The sequence below is a fragment of the Budorcas taxicolor genome, chromosome 23, assembly GCF_023091745.1.
Source record: "Budorcas taxicolor isolate Tak-1 chromosome 23, Takin1.1, whole genome shotgun sequence".
Taxonomy (NCBI): domain Eukaryota; kingdom Metazoa; phylum Chordata; class Mammalia; order Artiodactyla; family Bovidae; genus Budorcas; species Budorcas taxicolor.
This window is the reverse complement of record NC_068932.1, coordinates 42,865,632-42,879,323: the sequence shown is the minus strand read 5'-3', so window position 1 is coordinate 42,879,323 and position 13,692 is coordinate 42,865,632. Positions and strand designations below refer to the sequence as shown.

The window sequence follows — 13,692 nt, the reverse complement described above, 5'->3', positions numbered from 1 at the left end:
CTGAAAGTTTCCTCTGCTTGTCCCCTGGGGCCTGGGACTGAGTGACTTGACTTTCACTTTTCACTTTCATGCATTGGAGAAGGAAATGGCAACCCACTCCAGTGTTCTTGCCTGGAGAATCCCAGGGACGGGGGAGCCTGGTGGGCTGCCGTCTCTGGGGTTGCACAGAGTCGGACATGGCTGAAGCGACTTAGCAGCAGCAGCATAGGAAAACCAACTCACTGGAAAGACCTTGATGCTGGGAAAGATTGAAGGCAAAAGGAAAAGGGGGTGGCAGGGGATGAGATGGTTAGATAGCCTCACTGACTCAATGGACATGAGTTTGAGCAAACTCCGGGAGATAGTGAAGAACAGGAGAGCCTGGTGTACTGCAGTCCACGGGGTTACCAAGAGTCAGACACGACTTAGCGACTGAACGACAGGAAAGAAATGCCAGCCAACCAGGTTCTGAGGGTGTCAGAAGATTCACTTGGGAACTTTAAATTAGGGCCTGGGCCCTTCTATAGTCCCATGGATCATGGTCTCCGGGGAGCGGTCTGGGCGTCTTTTTCCCCCCCCAGAAGATTTTTCTTTCATGATCATAGGATTTTGTTTTAACTGGAAGATAATTGCTTTACAGTGTTGTGTTAGTTTCTGCCGTGCAGCAGCGTGAATCAGCTGTGACGTTGCTTGCTGTTCTTTAGTCACTCAGTCGTGTCTGACTCTTTTGTGACCCCATGGACTGTAACCCACCAGGTTCTTCTGTACATGGGATTTGCCAGGCAAGAATACTGGAGTGGGCTGCCATCCCCTTCTCTAGGGGATCTTCCCAACACAGGGGTTGAACTCGAGTCTCCTGTACTGCAGGCAAATTCTTTATCATTGAACCACTGCTGCTGCTGCTAAGTTGCTTCAGTCGTGTCTGACTCTGTGCGACCCCATAGAAGGCAGCCCACCAGGCTCCCCCGTCTCTGGGATTCTCCATGCAAGAACACTGGAGTGGGTTGCCATTTCCTTCTCTAATGCATCAAAGTGAAAAGTGAACCACTGGGAAGCCCAAATCAGCTATGAGGATCCATATATCCCCTCTGTATTGAGCCTGCCTCCCACTCCACCTCCCATCCCACCCCTCTAGGAAGAGCACTGAGCTGACCTCCCCGTGCTACACAGCAGCTGCCCACTAGCTAGCTGTTTTACGTACACTACTGTGTTTATCAGTGCGACTCTCTCATTTCTTCCCATCTTCTCTTGCCCCCACTGTGTCCAGTGTCTCTCTTCCTGCCCTGCAAATAGGTCTGTCTTACAGAGTGAAGTAACCCAGAAGATTCTGGTGTTGGCTCAGGGTGAGAACTGCAGTCTTGAAGAGTCCAGAAGTCAAGGAGGAGCTTTCCAAGGGTGATTAGATAAGGCTGGGATTAGCTCCTTTGAAAGGCTCTGAGGGAAGCATCCCCCTTGGGAAGTCAGCGGCTTCTGAGACAGGCAAAGAGCCACTGCAAACACTTTTTCTCCAGTGCACCAGGCCGGGCCTCCGAACTCTCACTGATCAAAGGGAATGTTAGGTTCAGAAAGGCAAAGAAAGGAATGTCCTAAGTCAGAGCTATTTGGTTTATAGGCGACCACGAAAGCAAAGTTCAGGATGGCTGTGAGCTGGCCCCTGGCAGTGCCCTTGAGGTCTTGGAGAACTGTTTGCTCTGTTTCCAGCAGACACCACTGCAGGCCAGAAAGCCTCGGACTCAGCTCCCCTCTGCCAAATGGTGAAGCCTGTTTCAGAGCTACTTCCCGTCTTGCATGTGACCCCAAATGCCTTCACAAAACTTGCATTTGTATCACATTCTTGAGTTTCCAAGTCAAAGAGAGGTGGTGCAAAGACTGTGCCTGGCATTTTAGGTCACACTTGACTTTCAAATTCTAGCTCAGGCACTTGTGTGCTCACTTAGTCCTGTCTGGCTCTTGGCGACCCCCTGGACTGTAGCCTGCCAGGCTCCTCTGTGCATGGAATTTTCTAGGCAAGAACACTGGAGTGGGTTGCCATTCCATCCTCGAGGGGATTCTCTCAACCCGGGGATCGAACTGGTGTCTCCTGCATCTCCTGCATGGGTAGGTAGATTCTTTACCACTGAGCCACCTGGGAAGTCCAGCCGCTTAGGAGCTGCTTAACTCTGTAAGCTTCTTTGAGTCTTTGTGTGTAGAATGGGGATGGTATTGGCCATCTCTCATGGTCCTTGTGAAGGTTAAATGGCAAAGTGTCTGCAGAGGCTCTGGCTCACGGTGGTTGCTTGCATTGCTCCCAAAGTCACTATCCTTTTAAAATAATTTTTCTGACTTGACTTTCATAACAGCCTTCCCTCCAGACAGATTGAAGGCTTGGGAAGGGGATGTTGGAATTGATGTCCCCGACTCCGAATTCCAGGTTCTACACTCTGTTCTGACTGTGCCCTGTAACTTCTAGGTCACAGATTAAATGCCACGAGCACTTCTGATTTGTTAGAGAGCTGGTGTATGCATGTGGTAATCGTCAGGGTGATAATAATGAATCTTTGCCACACTGCATGTGCTAAGTCACTTCAGTCATGACTCTTTGAGACCCTATGGACGGTGGCCCACCTGCAGGGCTCCTCTGTCTATGGGATTCTCCAGGCAAGAACACTGGAGTGGGTTGCCAGGCCCTGCCAGGGGGTCTTCCTGACCCAGGGGTCGAACCCGCATCTCTTATGTCACCTCCATTGGCAGGCAGGTTCTTTACCACCAGCGCCACCTGGGCAGCATGCCCTAGTGGTGATGTCCATTTTGTAGAGTGGCTGCAATGCAGAGAATTTTAGTTAGGGACAGATTTGATTGAACGCATGTGCGCTAGTCAGAGGGGAGGTGTAGAATGAGGCAGAGGGTCCCCTCTTCGCGCACCTCCTGGGCATGGAGGGCAGGCCTGGGAGGCAGGGCCCCCCCATTGGGCACAGGGTGTTCTCAGAGAGTGGCATTGCCTGGAAGAGAGAAGTCGAGTCATCTCTGATGACTGTCACTCTTCCCTCCAGATTCTGACACGTCTCCTGTCTCTAATTAATATTTTCCTAAAGTGTTCTTTTCACACTTTTAAATTTTTTTTATGTTCTCCTCACCCACATGCTTCTCAGGATAAGAGTCTTTTTCCTCTTAGAAATAACACAAATGTGATTTGATGACAAAGGGTGTTGTTTGTTTTTGGAGGAGGAGCAGGGAGCTTTCTGGAGGGCTCTTCAGGGGCTGCTGCTGGAGCGAACTGGCCCAGGAGTCCTGGCTGAGTTACAGTCAGAGCTGCTTCAGTGCAGCCTTGCTGGGGCCTTAGATCCACAGGGGCAGGGTGAGGAGCTGGGAGTGCATTTCCCATTGATTTCAAGCACTCTTTAAACCTGGTAATTACCTCCTCCATCGATATTATAATCTTGATGATAATGCCAACATGTCAGGATGCCAGTGCTCTGCCTGGCCTTGGTTCTGATGGTGGAGATTTAAATTAGGCTTGGAAACACGAGCATTTCCTCCATTTATTCGATCCTCAAGGCGGCACTCCTGGCTTTCTCAGAAATATTTTCTAAAGATAGAGGAAAGTCCTGTTTGTCGTGTGGTGATATCACAATTGACAGCTCTTTGGATGGAGCCGAATGTATCTTTGAGAATTTAGAGCCAAAGGAATTCTTGCCTCTTGCTCCAACTTTGCATTGCTTATGGAGTTCTGTGGTGGGTCGAGTCGACTGGGCTCTTTTGTGGAGAGTCGTTGCACAGGGCACCCGGCTCTTATTGTGCTGCTTGGTGTCTGCGTGTCTGTGTGTGTTTGTGTGTCTGTCACTTTATTCCAACAGTGTGTTTTTCAAGAATCTGAGGTTATGATGGGAGGTGGGTAAATTTTCTAAGCATTTGTCTGAAGATGCCCTTTCTTTTGGTGGCGGGTGGGGGGCAGGACAATATTTGGAAAAATTTTTTAAACTTTTTATTTTATATTGGAATATAGCCGATTAGCAATGTTGGGATAATTTCAGGCGCACAGCGGAGTGACTCAGCCATACATAAACCTTTGTCCATTCTCCCACAAACTCCTCTCCCATCCAGGCTGCCACATAGCATTGACCAGAATTCCCTGTGCTGTACAGGAGGTCCTTGTTGGTTATCCATTTAAAATATAGCTGTGTGTACATATCTGTCTCAAACTCCCTATCTATCCCTTCCCCCCATCCTTCCCCTCTGGTAAACATAAGTTCATTGTCTAAGTCTGTGAGCTTCTGTTTTGTAAATGAGTTCTTTTGTATCATTTCTTGTTAGATACCACATATAAGGAATGTTATACAATATTTATCTTTCTCTGTCTGGTTTATGAAGATGTCCTTTTGATTGTTGACAGATAGTGGGTTTCCCGCGGCCTTTGTCCCAGCAGTCGCCAGTGAGAAGCCCCGTGTTAGGATGATTGTCACTTTCTAATCTCTGGGGAGTCATGGATAAGACAGGAATTGTGGCTGGGATGGAGCCTCTCGGTTCCTTTCTGTCCCCTCTGCCCTTCTGGAGTCCCCTTTGAAGATGGCTGATTCATCCTGTGGGTTTTCTTTGGCTGCTCACTTACTGCCTCTGGGGATGTGTTAGCAGCAATCTCTTACTGTGTCCAGGTCCAGGCAGCAACTGAGCGGCTGAAGTCCCATAGATATCCCATCAAGGACCAAGAGGTGGCCTTTGCTGCTGGCCGGGTTTCTTAATCATCTGCATTGCTTTCTTTCCCCTTATTGTTCCATGTTTTGAGTGAGTTCAAGGGGGAAGGACAGCTCATTTTTGCTTCTGTTGGATGTTACATAGACCTGCCAAAAATCTTGAGAATCACCACGGGGCTACCTGAAGCCTTCCGAGTCCTCAGGCAGCATGGAGCAGGTGACGAAATGTCACCTCCCTCGTGCTCTTTACCTTGCTGGTCACTAGTACGCTGCCTCTTCGTGCCAAGCCTCTCTACCAAGCCTCCTGATAGATACGGGCAGAGGAGCAGAGTGGCATCACTTCAGAGCCTGCAGCTGAGACCCTAGAGACTAGGATGTGAAGTGCACTCTGTTGCTGGCAAGGATACCATGGATGGTTCAGCTCAAGTCTTGGGGCCTCAGTTTCCTCTGCTGAAAACTGAAGGGGAGGACTTGACGGGATCTCAGGTCCTGGCAGGTCTGAATTCCTCTGACTGCAGTACATGGGCCAACTTCCTTACCTGGCGCCTTCGGAGCATCTCCTGTGGTCAGTGTGTTGCCAGCCTCTTTCAGCATCCCAAGACCAGAAGGGCCTTGCCCTGCAGGGGTCTGTCATGGATGGACAAACACCTCCGCGTCCCCAGGTGTTCCCGGGATCCCCAGGAGGCACTCCCATCTCAGGAGTGACCCATGGGGCTTTTCAAAGTTGTTATGTTACATCAGGGATTTCTGATACTTCTTATGGAAGTAGATTTTGTTCATTTCTACTTCCAACTGTTTCTTTCCTTTCCCCAGAGTCAGGTGTGAAGAGGAGAGCATCACTTGGTCATTTCCAGCCCCGTGGCAGGGTGGGTGGTGAGACCAGCAACCCAGGAGTCAGGAGGCCCCAGAGCTGCTGTTAAAGCTCATATCCGCAGGGACAATGGGCTGGACTGGGACGATGGCCAAGGAGCTGCCCACGTGCCAGCATCGTATTCTAGGAGCAGCTTGGACTAAACTGTGTTGGGTAGCCATTCTCAGAATTACCAGTTTTGCCAGGAATGGAAGGCAATAGGGTTGTTTTTTTTCCCCTCTTTTTATTGCTGTGTTCATTAGTATGCACGATACAAAGGCCAGAGTTGCTGAAGCAAAACCATCAAGTTCTGATTAATTTGCAGAACTCAGCTATGGAATCGCTCTGATATTTCTAACCAATAATGCTCCCTGGCTGAGTCACTCAGCGGAAGGATCCTTAATTGGAAACAGCCTCAGACAGTAGCACGGAGAGCATCAGACAGAGGAATATTAGGGCAGAAACACCCAGAGAGGAAATGCCGACCAGAAAGAAAACTGGCATAACGTGGATGGCTGAGTCGACAGTGTTTGTCCGGAAACACCAGGCGTCCCAGGGAGTGGGGCTGACACAGAGCTGGAGTTTAGGGGAAAGACAGAGAAGCAGGTGGCCATATTTTTCAAAATCAGAAAGTTCGTTTCTGTCCATATCTGTCCTTGTTTTTAATGAGCCTTGTCCTTTCCAGGTTGCCCACCTCTTGGTCTGGAAACCTTAAAAATCACAGACTTCCAGCTCCATGCATCCACTTCCAAGCGCTACGGCCTGGGGGCCCATCGGGGGAGACTCAACATCCAGGTACCCACACGGAGGGGAGGATTCAGGTTGCACCGCTAGTGGCTCTGGCCACCGACATGGCGAGGGTTCATTGAGCTTGGGGCAGGCTCCGTGCCTGGCATTTAACACGAATCAGCTCTAGTTCTCACGCCAGGGAAGAGCTTGCTGCTTAATCCACATTTTACAGAGAAAGAGTCCTGAGACTCAGGACACGTGTCTTCTCCAGAGACTGGTTGGTGAAACGGATGCTGCCAGTTCCTGGGCCCAGCCTGGACTGACTCCATGTGATCTGTGTGGAAAGGACACGTGGGGACACTGGCCGCCTGTGACCATGGGCAGGCAGTGACCTTGGTCCTCTCTCGCCTCCCGGCCCGTGTTTTTCCGCCACTCACGCCTCTTCCAGGCTCTTCTGTGGCTCCTTCTGCCGTGTTCTGCCAGCTCAAGCCCTTAGTGGCGCTCATCGTGTCTGGCCTCCCACCCTGAGGCTCAAAGGCCTCTGTAACTTTGGCCCTTGGTGCTATCCCAGTCCTGCTCCTGGAAGGTGGGGTCGTCCTGCCTCCCTTTCTGCACCGTGTGCTTCTGGGCTGCAGGCCTTTTCCCAAGCGGGGCCCCTGCCTGCAGCTCCCCACCCGCCGCTTTGTCCAAGCAGTGTAAACCCTGGTTCATCCATGGCTTCACATGCTCGTGCTTTTCTAACGTCATACGTGTAGCCATTAAGCATCGCAGATTTATTCTCCTAGAGTCCTGGAGGATAGACATCTTACTGGGCTCAAATCAAGGTAAGGGCAGGACTGCGTTCCTCCTGGAGGCTCTTGGGGAGAATCATTTCTTTTCCTGGTCCCGCTTCTCTAGGCGTGTGCATCCCTTGCTCGTGGCCCCTTCCTTCCTCTAAGCCAGCGATGGCAGGTCGAGTCTCTCTCAGGCTGCCATCTCTCTGGTTCTCCCTTCTGTCTCCCCCTTCCACTTTTCAGTTCAGTTTAGTTGCTCAGTCGTGTCCGACTCTTTGTGACCCCATGAACTGCAGCACGCCAGGCCTCCTTGTCCGTCACCAGCTTCCGGAGTTTACTCAAACTCATGTCCATCCAGTCAGTGATGCCATCCAACCATCTCATCCTCTGGCATCACCTTCTCCTTCCGCCTTCAATCTTTCCCAGCATCAGGGTCTTTTCAACTTTTAAGGACCTTATAAGTACATTGAGTGCCTCTGGATGAGCCAGGACCATCTCCCAACCCCAAGCAGCCTTGGCTGCCTCTGCAGCCTTCATTTCCCTTTGTCACAGAACCTTGAGGATTCACAGATTCCAGGATGCGCGTGTGGACATCTTTGTGGGGCAGGGGGCATCACTCTGCCAACCCGTCTCAGATGCCTTTTCCCTCCTCCTCCAACTCCAGCCGATCCACCCCTTCTCAACTTGGCATTTGATCCCGTGCCATTCTGTGCGTTTCTCCAGGAACATAGTTCCCTAATATTTTTGCAGTCTTTCCCCAACTGATGTGTAACTGTGGGTGGTTTGCAAACCCTTTGGTAGATGTACCATCTTAGCCAGCCTCCTGGGAGGGAGGTGTTCCTTTCACACCCACAGTGGGAGACCATCAAGGTTGCACTCAAAGCTTCCAGGTGGCGGAACTGACCTCTTATTTCCCCAGTGGTCACTGTAAGCATGCCGCAGGTGGCTGCCATGCAAGAGTGGACGAGCCCTCTTCCCAGGGAGCCCCTGGGCTTGATGAGGGGACATCTGAGTGGAGCTCTGACTCCAAGCTCTCTTCCTTCCCCTTAACCACATCAGGCCTCATCACTGCTTCTTAGTTCAGACAGATTTGGTAATATGAACTTTCATGAAATCTAAAGTTGTTTTAAAAATATCCATTAAAAAAAAAAAACCTAAACAGCTGTTAAAATATTTGGGTGTGTACAGCTAAACACTGTTTTACCAGTGGGTGAACTTTCAAAGTTTAAGTAGGAGTAACTGTTAATAATTCGAGGGCCCCCAACACCTTGCATGGGCCGAAGCCCTCCAAGTAAATAAAGTCAGACCCGAGCAGGCCTATATCCAGATGGGAGTGGGGCTGCCTCCTGCATCACTCAGAGGAGCTGTCATGTGGTGTCTCTGATTCCCTCTCTAGAAATGAAGTCATCCTTCATTAAAGAAGACGCGTTCGCATTGATAGCCCAGCTGGTAAAGAATCTGCCTGCAATGCAGGAGACCTGGGTTTGATGGCTGGGTTGGGAAGATCCCCTGGAGGAGGGAACGGCTACCTACTCTCCTATTCTGGCCTGGAGAATTCCATGGACAGAGGAGCCTGGCAGGCTATAGTCCATGGGGTCACAAAGAGTCGGACATGACTGTGTGACCTTGATGTTCACATTGATCTACACTTTCGATCAGAAGTGGAGAGGCCCAGCTAGTCCTAAATTTGTGGGGTGAGGGTGGAGGATGGAAGCTGTGTGCTTCCCAGTGAGCTGAGTGGACAGGTGGAGTGTATCCCAGTCAGGAAGGCTGAGTTCAGACTTGGCCTCGACACTTAGAGATTCTGGGACCTTGGAAATAATTACCTCCCGTCTCTTGAGCCTCAGTTGTCTCATCAGAAACGTGGGAGTCTATAGCACTCACTGGATTCCTTGAACAGTGAAACTGGGTGATTTATAGTCAGTGAAGTTAAGTGTGATTTATCCCTGGTGGCTGAGTGGCAAAGAATCTGCCTGCTAATGCAGGAGACACAGGTTTGATCCCTGGGTCAGGAAGACTCCCTGGAGAAGGAAATGGCAACCCACTCCAATATTCTTGCCTGGAGAATCCCACACACAGAGAAACCTGGTGGGCTCAATGGTGTCTCGAAGAGTCAGACACGACTTAGTGACTCAACAACAGCAACAATTTTAAAGCATTTACTGGATTATCTCACTCCTCTGCTGAAGCTGTGAGGACCCCTTTGGTGGGTTCCACCTTCCAGAATCAGTGCCACATGAAGCCTGATTGCATCCCAACAGGTGCCCCGGAATGCATCTTCCCACACATGGAGGTTGAATGCAGTTTAAAAATAACTAGATCTTGTCTCACATCTGAGTATTTGGTAGGCGTGTCAAGCTAATGGGATTTTATGTGTGAGAAACAGCAAGGTTTTGGCATTAGAAACTATATTTAAATGCATTAAGCACAGGAGGTGAGCAAGGTCAGTCCAGCCCTTCGCTGCTCTGGCTCCGTGGGCGTGAATGTGGTCCACTCAGAACGCAGGCTTGGCGTGCACCCTGGTCCTCCTGCTAATGAGCTGAGGGGCTTTAGGCAAGATGCTCACCTTAGCTAACTTCTCAGAATATGAAGATTAAAAGGAGGAAGAAAGAGAATTGTCCTCCTTGATTCTCAAATGCCATTTTCCTTCCCATTAGATCCATTTCCTCACCTGACCATTTCAAAGTGCCCTTTATGTGTCAGAACTGGGTGGCCCTAAAAAAAAGGCAGAGGAAAACAGTTCCTGCTTATTCCTTTTCCCCAAGATGCCTTGGTCTCCAGCAAGAAGACTAGGAATCAGCTCTGATCTGGTGCTGTGCTGGGTGCTTTACCTGTTTCGTTTATTCCTTGACGTGAGACAAGGACTATTATTTTTATCACCTCTGTCTCTAAGAAAGCAGCTACATGGATTGGTAGAGTAACTTGGTTAAGATTTCTCAGGAGAGGAAGGATGTGACTCCAAGCAGCTTTAAACTTGGAGCTGTGGCTCCCAACGACCCCATAAAACAGCCCCAACCAACAACTAAAGTGTTCTATGCCCCTCTGGATGCTTATTAAGCCGTGTGCCAGTCTCTCTTCTGACTTTTATCTCACGTTGATTTACTGGGGGGGTTACCTCCTCAGGTCATGTGAATCATGTTTGTCCGAGAGTCCCACACTGTGTGGACACCGTGTCTGCACATACGTGTGTGCCTGGTGCAATGTGGCTGCCGAGAACGGTGGCATTATGACCCAGAGGTAGCGTTGGTCCCTGTACCAGTTTTGCCAGTACATCAGTGTCTTATGGGACCAGCTACCTGCCCTGACCCCAGGGCACTGTCCACACAGCTGTGGGCAGAAGCCTCTGAAGAACTCAGTCCTGTCCATGATGCTCGTCACTCGGTGCTACTCTGGCTCAGGGTGGCCATGTGGTCCATCCTAGGCTGTTGGCTGCTCAGGTCCTTTGCCCATTTAGCCGTTGTGCCCACAACCCACCAGCTTCCATACTTCCTGACACCCTCTTCTATCATACTGCTTTCACCGTGTTTTTTAAGGTCAAGTTCTATCATTTAATGATAGAATTAAATGATATTAAAATTTTTCAAATTTAAAAATGTATTAAAATTTTTATCTTGGCAATTTAACGTGTCTCCTTACCAGAACTAATTTTTTTTTTTAGAATTGATTGAGTTTTTTTGTTCTTCTGATTACAGAGTTGCATAGATTTTGAACCTTATTTTTTCCTGTGCGCTTGGTTTTTATGAGTGCAAGAGTTTGCAGACTATGAGCATTCACTGGATTGCATTTTCCACGCTATAGCAGAAACACCCGTCTCTGTGGTAGTTCGTTGGAGAGTGCAGTGCAGTGCAAGTCCTGTCCGACTCTTTGCCACCGTGTGGACTATACAGTCCATGGAATTCTCCAGGCCAGAATACTAGAGTGGGCAGCCTTTCCCTTCTCCAGGGGATCTTCCCAACCCAGGGATTGAACCTAGGTCTCCTGCATTGCAGGCAGATTCTTTACCAGCTGAGCCACAAGGGAAGCCCAGGAATACTGGAGGGGGTAGCCTATCCCTTCTCCAGCGGATCTTCCCAGCCCAGGAATTGAACTGGGGTCTCCTGCATTGCAGGCAGATTCTTTACCAACTAAGCTGTAGTTCATTGGGGGCTGCTATAAAAACATGCCATACACCAGGTGGCTGATAAACAACACAGGTTTATTTCTTACAGTTCTGGTGGCTGGAAAGTTCAAGACCAAGGTCCTGGCATATTTAGTGTCTGGTGAGGGCCTGCTTCCTGGTTCCTAGATGACTGTCTTCTATGTCCTCAGGAGGTGGAAGGGGAGTTTCTCAGGGTCTCTTTTAGAAGAACACTAATCTTAACTCCTGGGTGAACACCGGGAGATAGTGAAGGACTGGGAGGCCTGGGTGCTTTAGTCCATGGGGTTGCAAAGGTTGGATAGGACTTAGTGACTGAACACAGCAGTCGCATTCAAGAGGGCTCCACCTCTGTATCCTGATCACCTGCCAAAGGTCCCTAAAACTATCATCGTGGAGATTAGGGTTCAAGATATGGATATTGAGGAGACATATGCATTCAGTCTATAGCATTCTTTTTCCTCACTTTAAGCATAAGACTTCGATAGATTAAAAGCAGCTTCTAATTCGACTTCTAAATTCTCCTTTTTGCAAGTGGAGTTTTGCTTGTGTCAATTTAATAATATAAGCTCAGAGGAAAAGCCCAGGTTTACGTTTCACAGGTATACTGGACACGAGAGAGTTTTAGGAATTCAAGGGAGGGGTCCAGTTCATCAAAATAGTCTTCAGTTCAGTTCAGTTCAGTTGCTCAGTCCTGTCCGAACTCTTTGCAACCCCATGAATCACAGCACGCCAGGCCTCCCTGTCCATCACCAACTCCCGAAGTTCACTCAAACTCACGTGCATCAAGTCAGTGATGCCATCCAGCCACCTCATCCTCTGTCATCCCCTTCTCCTCCTGCCCCCAATCCCTCCCAACATCAGGGTCTTTTCCAATGAGTCAGCTCTTCCCATGAGGTGGCCAAAGTATTGGAGTTTCAGCTTCAGCATCAGTCCTTCCAGAAAACACCCAGGGCTGATCTCCTTTAGAATGGACTGGTTGGATCTCCTTGCAGTCCAAGGGACTCTCAAGAGTCTTCTCCAACACCACAGTTCAAAAGCATCAATTCTTTGGCACTCAGCTTTCTTCACAGTCCAACTCTCACATCCATACATGATCACTGGAAAAACCATAGCCTTGACTAGGCGGACCTTTGTTGGCAAAGTAATATCTCTGCTTTTGAATATGCTATATAGGTTGGTCATAACTTTCCTTTCAAGGAGTAAGCGTCTTTTAATTTCATGGCTGCAGTCATCATCTGAAGTGATTTTGGAGCCCCCCAAAATAAAGTCCGACACTGTTTCCACTGTTTCTCCATCTATTTCCCATGAAGTGATGGGACCAGATGCCATGATCTTCGTTTTCTGAATGTTGAGTTTTAGGCCAACTTTTTCACTCTCCTCTTTCACTTTCATCAAGAGGCTTTTTAGTTCCTCTTCACATTCTGCCATAAGGGTGGTGTCATCTGTATATCTGAGGTTATTGATATTTCTCCCGGCAATCTAGATTCCAGCTTGTGCTTCTTCCAGCCCAGCATTTCTCATGATGTACTCTGCATATAATTAAATAAGCAGGGTGACAATATACAGCCTTGACGGACTTCTTTTCCTGTTTGGAACCAGTCTGTTGTTTCTTGTCAAGTTTTAACTGTTGCTTCCTGACCTGCATACAGGTTTCTCAAGAGGCAGGTCAGGTGGTCTGGTATTCCCATCTCTTTCAGAATTGTCCACAGTTTATTGTGATCCACACAGTCAAAGGCTTTGGCATAGTCAATAAAGCAGAAATAGATGTTTTTCTGGAACTCTCTTGCTTTTTCCATGATCCAGCAGATGTTGGCAATTTGATCTCTGGTTCCTGTGCCTTTTCTAAAACCAGCTTGAACATCTGGAAGTTCATGGTTTACATATTGCTGAAGCCTGGCTTGCAGAATTTTGAGCATTACTTTACTAGTGTGTGAGATGAGTGCAACTGTGCGGTAGTTTGAGCATTCTTTGGCATTGCCTTTCTTTGGGATTGGAATGAAAACTGACCTTTTCCAGTTCTGTGGCCACTGCTGAGTTTCCCAAATTTGCTGGCATGTTGAGTGCAGCACTTTCACAGCATCAGAATAGTCTTACCCAGGTTTATATTGGCAGTGTCCCAGGGTCCTTTTCTACTAACGTACTTGTGAGGATGTCTGTGGTCTCATTTAGAAACAATCATTGGCTTCTTCTGCTCTGGGACCAGTCACAGGCAGATTGGAAATTAACATCCCAGGTCTCAAAGAAAAAGTTTCAATAATGATCTCTAAAATCACCCTTCGAGCATTTGTTTGCCTGTGCTTGGTCTTAGGAGATAGCCCTGTATTCAGGTGGGCCATTTAACAGTAGCCATTGCCTGTCCTGTCCCAGCAGAATCTTCTAAGGGCTCTGAGAGATTTTCCATGGCTTGTAAATTCAGCAAGGTGGTGTCAGAGACAGTGCTAGTCTTTGATTTATCCCATGACCACTGTTTTTGGCAGAAAAGCCTTGAGCAGCTTATGGCAGCACTTGCATTTCAAAGGGCTGGGTTTCAGTTTCATTCGTAAGACTCTAAAATGA

At 48.7% G+C, this 13,692-nt stretch overlaps 1 protein-coding gene across 1 annotated transcript in view; it reads left to right on the top strand.

The window, feature by feature from the left end:
- Window positions 1-13,692, top strand: part of CPXM2 (carboxypeptidase X, M14 family member 2) — a 135,043-nt gene that overhangs the window by 25,796 nt on the left and 95,555 nt on the right. Inside the window, exon 3 of the mRNA XM_052661011.1 lies at window positions 6,182-6,291. Within this exon, the coding sequence (XP_052516971.1) occupies window positions 6,182-6,291 (110 nt within the window). The remainder of the gene's footprint in view (window positions 1-6,181; window positions 6,292-13,692) is intronic.